Source organism: Corylus avellana, chromosome ca2 (genome assembly GCF_901000735.1).
Source record: "Corylus avellana chromosome ca2, CavTom2PMs-1.0".
NCBI classification, from domain to species: Eukaryota; Viridiplantae; Streptophyta; class Magnoliopsida; order Fagales; family Betulaceae; genus Corylus; species Corylus avellana.
Genome location: NC_081542.1, coordinates 4,103,061 through 4,117,879, shown reverse-complemented (window position 1 = coordinate 4,117,879; position 14,819 = coordinate 4,103,061). Strand labels below are relative to the sequence as shown.

Here is a 14,819-nt window from a genome sequence, read left to right as displayed (position 1 = left end):
CAACCCAATCCAAACGTGATGAAGACAACACCAAAGGAACAAGGGTCAGTCTCGAAAATAATCCACAAAGGACAAAGGCTAGCCTCAGTTGTCCTTTGTAATCTCAACTACTAATGGCATATTTGGGATTATGTTTTTAACACCCTAAAAGCCCTTTTGAACCAAAAAAAAAAAGAAAAAAAAACTCGTTTGGTAAAAAAAAATTGAAGCTCTTTTGAAGGTCAGAAAACCTAAAAATGGTCAAAACACACTTTTGACAAAAGCTTAAAAATGAAGTTTTTGCTCAAAAACTTTTTTTTTTTTTTTTTACTTAAAAGCTCTATTTCTTAAACACAATCTCAAATAAGCCCCAAGTGTTTGTTGTAATCCAAATTATGTAATTTGACAGAGTATAAATATACATGAACAATCGCAGCCATTGTGTGCAAGACAGTACTCTGAAAACCAATTATATCTAATTTAAAATGAATGTGAAAATCACTTGCTTTGATAACAAATATGAGTTTAATAGACTGGATTGGAAGCATTTTGGATGAGAACTTTGTCCACCCAGCAAACACATTGAGACAAACCAAAATATGCATGATAGCCATAATCGACAGTTCTATCCATTTTATTCCTGATGGTGAAATGATTAACACATATGTGCGTGTGTGTGTGTGTGTGTGTGAATATATAGTGTAGTTGGTTATTTGCAACAAGAACTCACGACAGAAAGCTTTGCTAATCCTCTGGCCATGGAACCCCATGTTTGGCCCAAAGATAGTATGCTCCAACTGGACCTCTACCGCCCAACTCATACAGCTCTGGTACAATATTTTTCTTGTCCATCTCACGCAGAACTGGAGCTAGAATATTCCATGCAGCTGCAAGCTCGTCACTTCTCATAAATAGATGGTTGTCCCCATCAATGACATCAAGAAGAAGATGCTCATATGAATCAGGCACCTCCACTTTATACCTACAGTTAAACTCAAGTACATCCATTGATACTACATTGGCCGTGTGGTGCTATAAACAGTTGTAGTGCAACAAATTATTGAAGTGCTTACTTGTCCTTGTAGAGCAAGTTCAGCTCTGGAGAATCCAACTGCAACCCTAATCCTGGAATCTTATTGTTAACTCTGACTAAAATGGCTTCCTCAGGCGCGTCACGTAGAATCAGCTCATTACTGGCAAGGTCAAAATTATGCCCGAGACATTTACGATATAGGTTTCCTGGAACATGATGAAACTGGATACGTATCTCCACTCTGCAAGGTACAACTAATCTTGTTAAGGATATATGCTGTTAAACTGGTCTAGTTCAAACCAATTATATACTATTCGCTCATAGATAGTAAATATTATTTTCTTTTTCTCAGAACAATAATTATCAATGTACTTGTAAGACAATGCATGCATATGTACACACCCATAACCACCCTTAGGATTATTTTCTATGAACATAGATTGAGAGTTCACCAAAACCTTCATTTTGGTATTTATTGATGACCCAGATCCAAAAAAGAAAAAAAAATTAAGAAATTAATTTCTCTATTCATCCTCTTCCAAAGTTAAGCTGAAACATCATTCAATGTTTTACAATTTCCAAAATCTTCCGAATCAGAAGTATAATATAACAAATCATAATTTCCCTACAACTCTATCGAAGTTCAACTCGCAAAGAAATCCCATGTTTGACTCAAAATTTTGAGGACAAAATGCCAATTACTAGAGTTAATACATTAAAGGGAGTCAAAAGAGAGGAGCTACCAATTCCTAAACACCCCACAACTATTCTACCCCCCTAAAGACTTAATACAACTTTCTACCATGCAGAAGAATATAGAAGTTGGTACAGTCAGGCAGTAGACTCTAAAAATTTGACCAATAGAGATCACGTTGCCACACAATAGAATTACTGCAATAGATCTTACCGGTGTTTGATGAGTCCCAAGCCAGCTTTGATCAAGAAAGGCACACCATCCCAGCGTGCATTGTCAATGTATAATGCAGCAGCGAAATATGTGGGGGTCAGACTGTTCAAACATACATCAACCTTGTCTCCACTACTCGCTTTATACTGGCCAAGAGTTATATCGCTAGGTTCCAATTTGCGAATTGACCTCAGAACCTTGACCTGAAAAGAAGCTTCTCACCAACACAACTAGATGCTTTGAATGTACTATAACACGCATGCATACCTTTTCATTTCGAACATCTTCACCATCAAGACTTATAGGAGGTTCCATGGCAAGCAAAGCTATTGTCTGGAGTATATGACTGTGTACTATATCACGGATGATGCCATAACCATCAAAATACCTGCACAAATGGAAAAGAAGAATATAAAACAATATCCTATTGGTTACCCTCGATGATCATATCTACTTGAAACAGCAATGAGACCCTTATGATTACCTTCCTGCCTGCACACCCATGTCTTCTGATAAAATAACCTGCAAGAAGTTATTTAATAATTCAGTCAATGTTCAGTACGTTGCAGGAGGCACATGTTGATGTCATTATTAAAAAATACCTGCACATTGCGTATATATGTACGGCTCCACAATGGCAGAAAGACTAGATTAGCAAACCTTAAAACTGTAAGGTTTTCAATAAGGTTCCTTCCTAGAAGATGATCAATCCTGAAATAAGATTGTTTCAATTTGTAAAGTGATGGGCCAAAATATATATATATATATATATATATACACACACACACACGTGTATGTGTATGCACATATGTGTACATCACAAGATATAAAAGCGTGCATAGCAACCTGTATATTTGCTTCTCCTTGAACTTGGTAAGAAGAGACTGTGTCAGCCGATAAGATGACAGTGCATCAAGGCCAAAAGGTTTCTCAATGATTATACGATTCCAACCCTTTTGGGTCTGTGCATTACTAGCAAGAGAGGATGCAACATCTAAAAGAGCTTCTTGTGGCACAGAAAGGTAAAATATCCTGTTAGCTTCAGAATCCCCCTGAGATAGGTAAGCTGTTACGGAATCGAATGCCAGAAGCATCTTGTATGCATATTTGAAAGTGAAAAAGTAGCAAATATCAGAAGCATCTTGTGTGTGTTGGTGTATTCTTCAACTTCACCTCAATCTGCTCCATCCGGGCATTGAGCTTCGACATCCCATATCTATTGTCATAACCTTCATTAAGGTAGTATATTCTTCTGAGAAAGGCATCCATCTTGTCCCCACAGTTTTGTCTGCAAAGTATTCTTAACCTCAATGATTAAAGTATTTTTGGAACATGACTAACCACAGGACAACTAAGAGATGCAATTATATAGATTCTTATATCTGACGATCATTTTGATCTACATAAATTTTAGATGAAATGAGATTATATGTCTGTGCATAACACTTTAATGCTTTGGAATAAGAAAGCCTTGTAACAATAAGCACTATGAAATGCATTCCTTTGGTTACAAATGAATATGCACATAGTCATTTCCCATTGTCAATTGCCCATCCTGAACGATGCACACAAAGACCGCAAAGTGATGTTTAAGATATTTAAAGCAAGTTGCGAGCTCCTTTACAAGCAGTAAACAAACAAGCAACTTAATGTATTTGTGTTCCATCTGAAAATTCAAAAACTGTATAAGATGAAATTAAGGATTTTTGTAAGTTTTTTTTTTTAAAATTGGTTGGTCGGAGACATAAGATTATCATAAGCGCATAACATCAAGGGTGGTAAGAGAATCATACTGATGATCAATGCGGCAAGTTAAAGTTGAAGCTAAAATGGATCTCATCTCTTCCTCTGTCAAATTCTTTCTTGAGTAACCAAAAATACCTATATTCTGAAGCCATGGGAAAGCAGAACTGAGATTATGATAAAAATAGATTTAGAAAACCCAACTGTATAGATAGAACTCCAACCGAAAAATGATATAAACTTTTTTCTACCTCCGGGAGAAAGCCGCTATAATACAAAGCAAACAACGCTGGAAAAATCTTTCTCCTTGCAAGCTCACCAGTAGCTCCTATGACAGCAATGCAGAGTGAGGGTGCTTTACTACCCTCAAATGAAAAACTGGAGGAATGTGTTTGTAAAACAGCTTCAAATTCCATAGAAGTGACAACTTCCACGGGGACATCATGTTGATAATTAGGGGAGGAATTTTCTTCAGGTTGTGGAGTTGTTCGAGTTGTTTCACTAGAATCTGCAAGTGTCATCTATGTTAAGTTTTTTGACAGAGATAATTTACAATTTGAATAGAAATTAAAGAATGGATAACATAAATCTATATTGATGTAGAAAAAGCAATAATAACAAGCACACGGAGCATTATAAAGTTATGCCTAACCATTTTGCACATGTATAACTTGTCCCTCACATGATGAAATTGTTTCCAAATGATTCGTTAAATGATCTTTCTCTTGACTTCTTATACTCTTAAACTCATTTGCTGGTCCATATTTTCTATTCCTCCGCCGAAGGTTTAGGCTCTCCAGTATCCATATTCTTAAGCCATAAAACCTTTTGCAGAAATTGCCAGCCCCACCATAGCACACAAGGCGACCACTAGTTAAGGAATGACAGTTGTCTACTGCATCCTGCACAAACAAGGCAAGAAGTTCATATTTCCTCGTGTATGGTAAAACTGCGCAATATGTTCTATCAACAATTTCTGTGACATAATTCTATAACTGTTCGTAGTATCAAAAAGTGGACAACATCTAAAGGGACAGAATCAATTTATGCTAAAAAAGATTGAAACTAATTGATTCCTAGAAGTCATAGAATTGATTATATTGCAGTATATATTCAATGGGACAGAATCAATTCCAACAAACAAAAATATCTAAACCTCCATTGAGTAAATAAGGGAAAAAATAAAGAAAAAATATAGGAAAATAAAATCTTGAGCATTTCATTCTCTTTTCTCACTTTGGGTTTCTCATAATTGAACCCTCAACTCAGCTCAAGTAAGCTGATAGCTTCAACAAGACAAGTAATTTTTCTCTTACTAATAAGACCCAAAATCCAAAATTTTTACTTTCTTTCATTTCCCCACACTTTTCCCAGAATCCAAATTCTAAACTTCATGTGTGTGTGTGTGTGTGATGCTGATGCAAAACTCACCGGGAAGCTACGAAGTGACACTTTTGCAGGAGTTTGGCAGAGAGAGGCGGGCCTGATAAAGGACGATTCCGAGAAGGATACTGAGAAAGATGAAAATGACATCGACATCCCCTTGCTTCTTCTGAGTTTCGAAGGTAGCTTCTGTTCGAGGTTTAAGGTTTAAGGTACACACATACCAACACAGTGTCGTAGGAACAGAAAGCGGAGGACGGTTGCAAAATACAGACTGTGGTGTTGGGTGCAGGAGGGACACTATCCGTGTATGTTTTCTGTCAATACGGTCAAGATTTGAGTTTGATGATACGAATATTGATTGAAGGAATTGTGATGGTTTTTGATGCGGTGAAGTGAGTGCAATCAGGGCCGTTAAAAAGGGCATTTTTTTTGTCTTGCAACGCCACAACGGTAAAGTCTTAATATGAGTAATTTGGTGGGCACATGCGTTTTGAAAATATTTTTTAAATTTAAAAAATTTTTAATTTATCTCATAAACTTTTAATTTGATTCAATTGATCCTCTTCAATTAAATTCTATTGTTAACTCCTAACAAAAATTACTAAAAAATATCAAATTACCTTTCGATTTTTTTTAAAAAATTTTTATTTAAAAATTAAGGGTAGCTTTGAGATTTTATAAAAAAAAGTCAGGAGTATAAAAGTTATTTTATTACTTGTAACGTTTTAAATTTGACAAAGGAGGTACAAAGTAACAAAGTATCAACTTGAAAGTTTAGGTAGTGAAATTAAAATTTTTTAAAATTTAAAGAGTTTTCTCAAAATACGTAATAATTAAAGAATATGAAGTGAAGTTTTTCCTAGTTAATAAGAAAAAAAATTACCCATGTTCATGAAATTTCTAATTTATTCCATTACAATCAAAACATTCCATGAATTATTGTATAAAAAGTATTGGGCTGACAAAATTTAAACTTATCTATAAACTAATCAATACGTGGCGGTTGGGATTGTTGAATATAGAATAAGACATAATTTATATGACTCTTGGCATGGCCAGAAAAATAAGACAATTAGTCACTATTATTTATTATCACCAATAATCACAGAGTAACTCGTCAATCGTTTTAAAAGTTTAAGCTAATAAACAATTAATTAATTAATTATTATTTTAACATTTATTATCGAGAGTGTAGACTCAAATTCTCATTTAAGTAATAAATTGCTAGTACACAGAATTTTGGGTAGAGACCATAATTCCCCTTTTTCACCTTGCTATGAGTTACTTTTTATATATAGTCTTGTTTGCAAGTACTTTCCATGGGACATCTGCTTTTGTACCATGACCTATTTTTCACATGTGATTCATCTTACGTCTACTTTAATTAAAACACGACTTATCATTCAAGTATACAGGTGTACAATTTAATTATAAAATAGTGGCCCAAGTGGCAGCTACGTGGCCATGTGGAATGATAACAATTTAAAAATTTACTCTTTGATATGCACGTTCGGTACTATCGGGTTAATGGGTCGATACCTAAATTAAATGAGGTTTGGTATTTAGGCCATGTGTATTAGGCTACGTGGAGCCTCGTTTGTATTAGGCCCAACTTGAACTCAACCCGATTCAATATTTAAAGTTCTACGGTTTAAATGAAATTATTTTAGGCTTAGTTGATGCAGCGGAGGCTTGAACCAATAGAACCTTTTTTTCTTTTTTGCCGTCTTGGTGTTTTGACCTAGTTGTGGATGGTATTTATAGTCACTTCTAGTTTTAGGGTTTTGTGTGTGTGACACCTCATGTATTGTTTCTCAATAAATAGCGAAAACTTGGTAGACAAAACCCTTAGTGGTGAACTACGTAAATCTCTGTGTTTGTAATTGCCTGTTTTTGCTTATGCTTATTTCACATCTAACTGATGTTGAAAAATAGGATAAATTTCTGAACAACGTGGGCTTGACAGCCCATAACCCAACAAACTCTATCACAAAACACTCTTGACACAAACAACAAATAATGTCTGCTTTAATTCTGTCACTTTCTCATGTGAAAGCGAGATTTTAATATTTTGGTATGATTTTTTTTTTTTTTTCCTATGCAAAAAACTAGTTGAAGTTGTTGCTATTATTAGCACCTTGATTGACAATGCAACCAATAAATATGGGAAACTTTAAAAAAATCCCAGTGATTCCCTAAATTTAAAAAAAACGTGTTGCAATTTTTTTAACAATATAAATTTAATTATAAACTTTTTATAAAAAAGATAGAGTTAAATGTGAGGACGCTTTTTTTTATATATATATATATATATATATTGACATGTCCGCACAAAAAAGTGAAGGACAGTCCAATTAATATAGGTAGGCAGAGGGAGGCACCCAAATGTTGAAAATTTCCCATTCTTCATAAATATATATATATATATATATATATATATATATATTTTGTTCTGAGCTGTCAGATGGCTTTGAAGACCATCATAATTATGAATGATAACAACGTGACTTATTCAAACTCTCATGACAAGCTTAGACAAAAGCTGAATGACAACAGGGATTCTTACAACCGAAAGTTGAATAATAATAATAAATAAATAATAATTCAGAAATTCAAATCATTTGAATTTTGATTTTAGTAACAGATAACCCATCAAAGTAAAAGTAGTCTACTCAATCATAATTACAAATATTTGGACAACCTTTAACATTCCATTGTCATTCATCCATGTATGTGAAATATATATATATATATATATATATATATGTTTTGCAGTAATTTTTTATTTAAATAATAATAATAAGTAAATGATTTGATGTAAAAAAATATAAATAATAAAAATTAAATTTTTTAGATAAATAGTAATGAGTTCTTGCCAAACAATACGAAGGTACTATAATTAAAAGAGCCTCCTTATAGGGTAGTCAAGATAAATTGACATGCTTTATATTCTGAATAAGATGATGGGATTGGGAGTAATTGTAAGGGATGAGTTAAGTTTTGTCATTGCATCTATGGGTTCCATAGTCTCGTTTATTATGGGTCCAATAGTTGTTGAAGTAGCGGGCTCTTGAAAGGCTATAACATTCGATAACAACTTGGGATTTCAAAGAGAAATTATTGAGGGAGATGCGTTAAAAATTGTAAACGCTTTGTTGTAAGGCAGATTCTTGGTGGATTCGATATGGCCAACTAATTGAGGATATCCAAGTAAGGTTGAATAATTTTCAGTACTATTTTGTTCAATACACTCGCAAGGAGGCAAATGAAGCAGCCCACTGTTTGACAAGTGCAATTATTTCTCAATCTTTAAAACAAATATGGATGGAGGACAATCTCAGTTTTATTCTTAGTATTGTACTTTGTTGGGAATAATTTCACTCAACTAGCCCATTAGATATTGGGTTTCAAGGCCAATGACATGCCCACAAGGAAAGGATCTTTAGAGTAGGAGTCTCAATCTGGGTCCAATTAGAACTTCTTAAAGAATCTAATACAACAATCTGACTCAAAGCCTAATTGAAGTAGGACCTCAAATCAAATTCAAACTTTCAACACTCCCATATCAAATTAAAGGAAGAGACTTAGGCCTCGTTTGATTCGCAAAAGGTTTAGTCTACTGGAAAATGAATAGTTACTACTAGGAATAAAAGATTGTGGAATTGAATAGTTATTCATATTCCTTAGTTTGGTAACAACACACATGTAAAAATTGGAATTGATCAAAATTACAAAAAACCTCATTTATTTTTTTCAAACTCAAATTAAAAAAAAAAAAGGGTGGCCGACCACCCCATTAAGCAACGAGAGTGGTCGCTGCCACCCCTGACGATCCGCAGGGTGGCCATGACCACCCCAAAGGAACTTTGTGAGTGGCCGTGGCCACACCCAATGACCTACCGGGTGGTTGTGGCCACCCCTCGAAGCAAATACGGCCACTCCAAAATGCGACGAGGGTGATCACACCACCCCTAAACGGCTCGGGATAGTCCCCTTAAGCAAGATACATGTATACATTTATATTCATTTTTCTAATAAGAATCTCTCGATAAACCTAACAATGGGCAAGATACATGTATCCTAGTAAAAGAAAAGAAAAAAAAAATGCAAAACTGTCATGTGTCAATTTCTTTTCCATTGACAGTTTATTCATCATGAAAGTAACATTCAAAGATGGTATGTTTGCTATAATCGAGGATTGCATTCATTTTTGGCCTTTTATAGGACAGCCAATTTATTTTCATGCTTATATAACCATGTTTTTTGTTTCAACAAAATCAAGTTAAAAATTTGGATTTTTTTTTTTTTTTTTTCATTTGAAAAAACAAAAAAAATAAAAACCACAAGAACAACTATTTCTTCTAAGTTTTTTATTTTTTATTTTTTTTTAATCTAATTTATTAAATTGACATGTGATCAAAATACGTGTGGAATAAAAAACAAGCCATGTTTGTTAACAAAGTAATTTTATTTCACAAGCTTATTTGTCATACAATTAGATGACATGACAGTAAATCACCACTTTGTTTTGTCTATTCGGCTGTGAATCACGCCTCATGAAGCGTAGGTCACTAGTTCGAATATCTTTTCTTATTTTTCTTGTGTGGACATGTCAAAAAATTTGAGTAAATGCTATTTAGTAGATTGCTATATATCATTACAGTTATATGGCAATCGGATAGTAATTTACTGAATAACATTAGTTAACTTATTCTATCTTTGTTTCTATTTTCGGGTCAAAAATATTACCAAATAATTAGAAACACAAAATATTTGTTTAAATATATAACTCAATTTCCACTGGATAAGATATATAACTTATATAAAAATAAAAACCCATGCGTGGATATTATATGTCGATCAAAATAAGGAATAATTTTCTTTCATCTGACACGACGACCAAACCAAACAAAGGGGACCAAAAGCACAGTGACCAATAAAACGACAAATCATTAGCCCAAGAACTTTTGTATACAGTTTGCAACTTCTCATATAGAACAGCATTGTAGTGTGAACGAAACGTCGTTCCAGAAGTCTTAACGCACACGGGATATATATAATAATGCTAATCCATAATTGATGTACTAGTAAATTTTTTTATGTTGTTTGAAAGTGACCCTCCACTACCACGTTACCTAAATAAATTTTAATTTTTTTTCTTTTTCTTTTTAATATCTTTCTGTATTTCTATCGCTTTCTTTTATTATAGTCTCTGATCGGAATCATTACCAGTTAAATCATCTTTGAGCTGATAAGATTGGTTGTTGAGTCCATCTCCTTTTCCTATGTGAAGATTATAACAGGTGAGGGAGAAAGCCCACGATCTCTCTTTTATTAATACAACTTTTCACAACCAATATGCTATAATCTTGATTTCTGGGCTTTCTTTCTAGAGGTAGATTTCTGGGTTTTTGATATCTGTGATCACCCATGTGTCTGATCAAGCGTGATTCTGATTGGTATTAACTTTTTTGGTTTTGGGTTCTGGGTGGTTTGTCTTTAATCCAGTTGTTCATTGGGATTTGGGATTCTTTTCCTTCATAGTTCTCTGAATGGTCTAATCTGCTGTGGGATATGTATATCTTTGATTTGCGATCGGATTACTGTTGTAGTTGATCTAGTAGTGATTTTAGAAACTGGGTTCTTGTCTGTTGTTAATGAATTCCAAAGGATTTTTTTTTGTTTTGTTTTCTTAGCTTTTTGATTTCCGCTGTTGTATGCAGTCATTTGTTATGTGGCTAGATTTTTGTCTGCTACCGAGACTATTCACACTATTGGGGTTTTTCCAACTGTGATATTGCCTTTGAGCTTTCCCAATTAAATGCCGGAGTCTCTCTTTGTCCCTCAATTGTATCTTTGTATGTGAAGTATCATAAAGTTGTATAGAAACTTATCTATAAAATAAGAAAAAGAAGATTATAGATTTCTAGGATTCTATGGTAAAGGCAAATTTTACGTCGGGCTTGTGATAATCAGTTTAAAAATAGTTCATGAAATTTGAAATTACATTCATCCTAGATAACAAGATTATGGCTTTCTAGGATTATTCTACTTGGGAGTTTATATAATCAGTTTAAACATAGTCCATGAATTTGAAAATTACGTTGATTGTGGATATATATTATGGCTTTCCTAGTTCACCATGCTTGTTGCTTCCTGACTGCCTAACCCATTTCCTCTGGTTTGATGCAGGTCAGCAGGTACTTAGATATTACTTTTGATTTTGATGCTATAACGCATTTTTAGATATATCTGGATAATTGGTAAATGGGGTCCGAAGGGCCTCCTGCAGTGACAATTCATGTGACGGGGTTTAAGAAATTCCATGGAGTTTCAGAGAATCCAACTGAGACAATTGTTGGTAATCTCAAAGAGTATATGAAGAAGAAGGGATTGCCAAAAGGTCTAATTATTGGGAGTTGCAGCGTTCTTGAAACTGCGGGACAGGGAGCGCTTCCTTCCTTATACCAGATATTGAAATCTGCCATTAGTGGGGAGAATTCTGAATCTTCAAACTCTGGAAGAACTATTTGGGTCAGTTTCCCACGTGTCTAATCTCTGCTGCTCAGTTTTATGTTTATGCCAAATTACTCCATTTTCAAGTTCTTGATTTAACTATTTGGGTCAGTTGCCCACACCTCTAATCTCTCCTGCTCGGTTTTATGTTTCTGCCAAATTACTCTTTTCCCATGTTCTCAATTTTTCTTTCTTATTTCCTATTCTTTCAACAGAAATCATAAGCTGGTAAGGTCTGTTAGGATCGGTATCTGTGATTAGAACTCCACTATATAGTTGGAAAAATTGAAGAAGTGCATCCTGGATACTTCATTGGGAAACAGCTCTTTACTGCTGTGTGGTAGTTGCACAAAATTTAGAATACTTGGTTGATAACAAATCTTATCTCTCCAGGATCTTCGGAACATACCCATAAAGAGAAGGAAACCTACTTGAAATATAGTTCAAGACAAGAAAGATTTTATCTTCATATGATTAACAAATCTATTCAACAATATAGAGTCATGTACCTAATTTCACTTTCATTAAACAAGTCCAACAATTCCATAAAGTAACATTATGCAGCACTAGAAACTTGTAAACGTCAGGGATGAATCTGATAGTAATCAAGATTGGTAATTGTCAACTAGATCCTCTGTAAATTATGTTGCATACTTGCAACTAAATATGGTTTCGATCTCTAGACCTTTAGAGAGAGAAGATGAGAAGTTGGGGACAATAAAAAGTTATTATTTGACTGCATGAAACCATTTACTTATGATTTGACTAAAATTGAATTTTAGAACCTTAATCTAGATCCAGAACAGAATCTGTCACTCCAGCAGACATTTGTTTGTCCATTTGAACTCATTATATTTCTGTATCTATGTGTTATCTAACCTTTGTAACTACATTTCTTCAGATACACTTTGGAGTTAATAGTGGTGCAACAAGGTTTGCTATTGAGCATCAAGCTGTCAATGAAGCTACCTTTCGTTGTCCTGATGAGATGGGATGGAAGCCCCAGGTTAGAATCGTTTGATATAGTGCTGAGGTTTCTTGTCCTCGCAAGGATTTTTATTTGGACATTTTAAAGTCAATTTCATTGAACTTTCCTCGTTTTATGTTTTGTAGAAAGTCCCAATCATTCCTGCAGATGGCGGAGTTTCACACACACGACAGGTAGAGTGGGTTGTATGTATATATTTCTGTTTTCATACAATTTTCATTGAGTTGTAATTGACCTCGTGTTTAGTGCTATAAATTTATATAATTATAAACGTACTTGCTTCATGGACTGTAGCAATTGTCAGTATAAAAGATGAATGGAGTGTTAAAAGTTTGGTATTTATGCCTTTCAAGGGCACTTTATCTTAAAATGCTTTCTTTCTTGTTCATTTCCCTGAAGTTGCAGCGCATGCTATGGGGCAGTACTGTGTTTGAGCATTGAATCTTTGATTGGTTTAAAGATTTGTTACATTTCATGGGGAAGGATATGATTATTGGAAGACATATGTTTGTATCCTGAGTGTAAAGGAAGGAAACTTTATGATATGGCCGGGAATCAGATAGTGAAAACTTTCTGCTTCTAACTTTGTATGAGTTATTTGAGCGGTGCCTTTTGTTGGAGCTGCTATCTTTGTCGGTGAAAAGAGCTTGTCCAACTTCAATAAGAATTAAGGGGCTGAGGTGCGTTTGGTTGTAATTTCATAAAATAAAGCCTCAGTATAACATTCTCATTCTTGATGGCATTGGGGCTTTTCTTTACGACTCCCAACACTCAAAAAAAAATGAAAGAAATGGATTCTTCTACAGTACATTAAGGTCGTTATGAATAGTATCAAGAGTAGTCTTTCCTAGTGTTTCAGTAGAACACAGTTACACATGTACCAATTTCCTTAAAAAGATGAAATTGACCAAAATTTTCAGGAGACGACGCTCTCTCTGCTCTTCAGGTTGTATTGATTCTTGTGTAGAGGTATCTGTTTATACAAGACTTCATGTCATTGTTACCCCAAAATAGAATTTCTCACATGTTTAATATGCTGCAAATGGCTTGGTTGGACAATGTGTTTTGTTTAGCATGATTTTGTGATTTATTTGTAACTATACTATATTCTTGTTCTAACTGCATGCAGACTTCTCTTCCTGTTGAGGACATTACCAAGGCCTTGGCAAAGATGGGTTACGAAGTGATGACCTCGGACGATGCAGGCCGGTTTGTATGCAATTATGTTTACTATCATTCCCTTCGGTTTGCGGAGCAAAATGGGACCAAATCTCTCTTTGTGCATGTGCCTCTCTTCTTGACCATAGACGAGGAGACCCAAATGCAGTTTGCTGCTGCCTTGTTGGAGGTACTTGCTTCTTTATGTTAATATCATCCACCCACAACCTTATGTGCAGGAGCTCATGTGCTTGTTCTGATGTCAGCCATTTTTGTAAAGGTGGATGGATGCATTTCTATTAAAATGCTTTAATAAATACCAAGTGTGTTCTAATGGAAAATGAATCTATGGCAGATTTACTTAATGTATTTCGATTAATGCTTTTACAAGGGTTTTGGCAACTCGCTGAAATCTTGTGGCAATTTGTGAATGAACTGCCAGTTTACTTGAATAATCTTTGCCCATTTAATTATCTATATATTCTCCCAACTTCACTCACTCTTGCTTTTCATTATGCAGTTTGCTTCAAACAGGTTTAGAGTAACACTACTATTTACACCTATTTATCATACAAATTCACACCGGCTGACATGAAAAGCCACCTAAAGCATGCAATGTCAGCTGAAATGAGTAATAAATGGGTATGAAAAGTAGTATTATTCTTTTCTTGTGCTTAATTTCTTTGTTTATTTCCTCCTAGCTTCTCGTCCTGTGTTTAATGCTTTAGCATTAGAGAATATGAAACTGTGAAATAAAGGTGATGGAGAAAGATAAAAATGTAAGGCAGATGAGGCAGATACATGTTTGGAGATGTTAATGGAATTGAAATAGAAAAGAACTAACAACATTAATAATACACAAAAAGTCAATTATCACAAGAACTTAGATTTGAAAGCCGGAAGTAAGCTGATTTAGTGATTTTTTTTTTTTTTTTTTAATGGGATTAAGCGGAAAATTCTGCGCACACAGCCTACCAATTAGATGTGGTACCGTGCTAACGCACAACCCCATATACTTGGAGTGATAAGTCGTGAGAATTTTTTTTTGTGAAAGCTCGAATTAGGGTTTTCCAATTTCAACGTGGTTCTTCTTATTCGTCCATCCACAC

General features: G+C 34.5%; 2 protein-coding genes across 4 annotated transcripts; one reads left to right on the top strand and one right to left on the bottom strand.

Annotated features, from left to right (window-relative positions):
- Positions 1 to 433: 433 nt before the first annotated feature.
- LOC132170498 (inactive glucose-6-phosphate 1-dehydrogenase 4, chloroplastic) lies at positions 434 to 5,380 on the bottom strand. The gene is made up of 12 exons (XM_059581497.1): positions 5,094 to 5,380; positions 4,315 to 4,564; positions 3,914 to 4,170; positions 3,713 to 3,807; positions 3,093 to 3,207; positions 2,766 to 2,971; positions 2,522 to 2,630; positions 2,404 to 2,441; positions 2,187 to 2,307; positions 1,920 to 2,122; positions 1,053 to 1,253; positions 434 to 961 (listed from the first exon to the last, which is right to left on the bottom strand). The coding sequence occupies exons 1-12, from the start codon at positions 5,199 to 5,201 to the stop codon at positions 724 to 726; spliced, it is 1,941 nt and encodes a 646-aa protein (XP_059437480.1). The 5' UTR covers positions 5,202 to 5,380; the 3' UTR covers positions 434 to 723.
- A 4,755-nt stretch (positions 5,381 to 10,135) lies between these two features.
- Positions 10,136 to 14,209, top strand: LOC132172848 (uncharacterized). Of its 3 annotated transcripts, none has more exons than XM_059584415.1 (5): positions 10,136 to 10,351; positions 11,241 to 11,582; positions 12,466 to 12,570; positions 12,678 to 12,725; positions 12,952 to 13,668. In XM_059584415.1, exons 2-5 carry the CDS (start codon positions 11,316 to 11,318, stop codon positions 12,991 to 12,993), a joined length of 462 nt encoding a protein of 153 aa, XP_059440398.1. In that variant the 5' UTR covers positions 10,136 to 10,351; positions 11,241 to 11,315; the 3' UTR covers positions 12,994 to 13,668. The 3 variants fall into 3 exon arrangements, with proteins under 3 accessions (XP_059440398.1, XP_059440396.1, XP_059440397.1); XM_059584413.1 differs by lacking the exon at positions 12,952 to 13,668 and adding an exon at positions 13,682 to 14,209 and having other exon boundaries at positions 10,151 to 10,351; XM_059584414.1 differs by lacking the exons at positions 10,136 to 10,351; positions 12,952 to 13,668 and adding exons at positions 10,364 to 10,443; positions 13,682 to 14,209.
- Positions 14,210 to 14,819: the final 610 nt, after the last annotated feature.

What these genes read in the sequence shown, in the direction of transcription:
- LOC132170498 (XM_059581497.1), bottom strand. Translation starts at nt 5,201, where the DNA reads ATGTCGATGTCATTTTCATCTTTCTCAGTATCCTTCTCGGAATCGTCC. An exon ending in ATAGCGGCTTTCTCCCGGAG is followed by an intron (nt 3,808 to 3,913) that starts GTAGAAAAAAGT and finishes CCATGGCTTCAG; the next exon opens with AATATAGGTATTTTTGGTTA. An exon ending in AAGATGTTCGAAATGAAAAG is followed by an intron (nt 2,123 to 2,186) that starts GTATGCATGCGT and finishes GCTTCTTTTCAG; the next exon opens with GTCAAGGTTCTGAGGTCAAT.
- LOC132172848 (XM_059584413.1), top strand. Translation starts at nt 11,316, where the DNA reads ATGGGGTCCGAAGGGCCTCCTGCAGTGACAATTCATGTGACGGGGTTT. An exon ending in AGATGGGATGGAAGCCCCAG is followed by an intron (nt 12,571 to 12,677) that starts GTTAGAATCGTT and finishes TATGTTTTGTAG; the next exon opens with AAAGTCCCAATCATTCCTGC. An exon ending in GAGTTTCACACACACGACAG is followed by an intron (nt 12,726 to 13,681) that starts GTAGAGTGGGTT and finishes AACTGCATGCAG; the next exon opens with ACTTCTCTTCCTGTTGAGGA.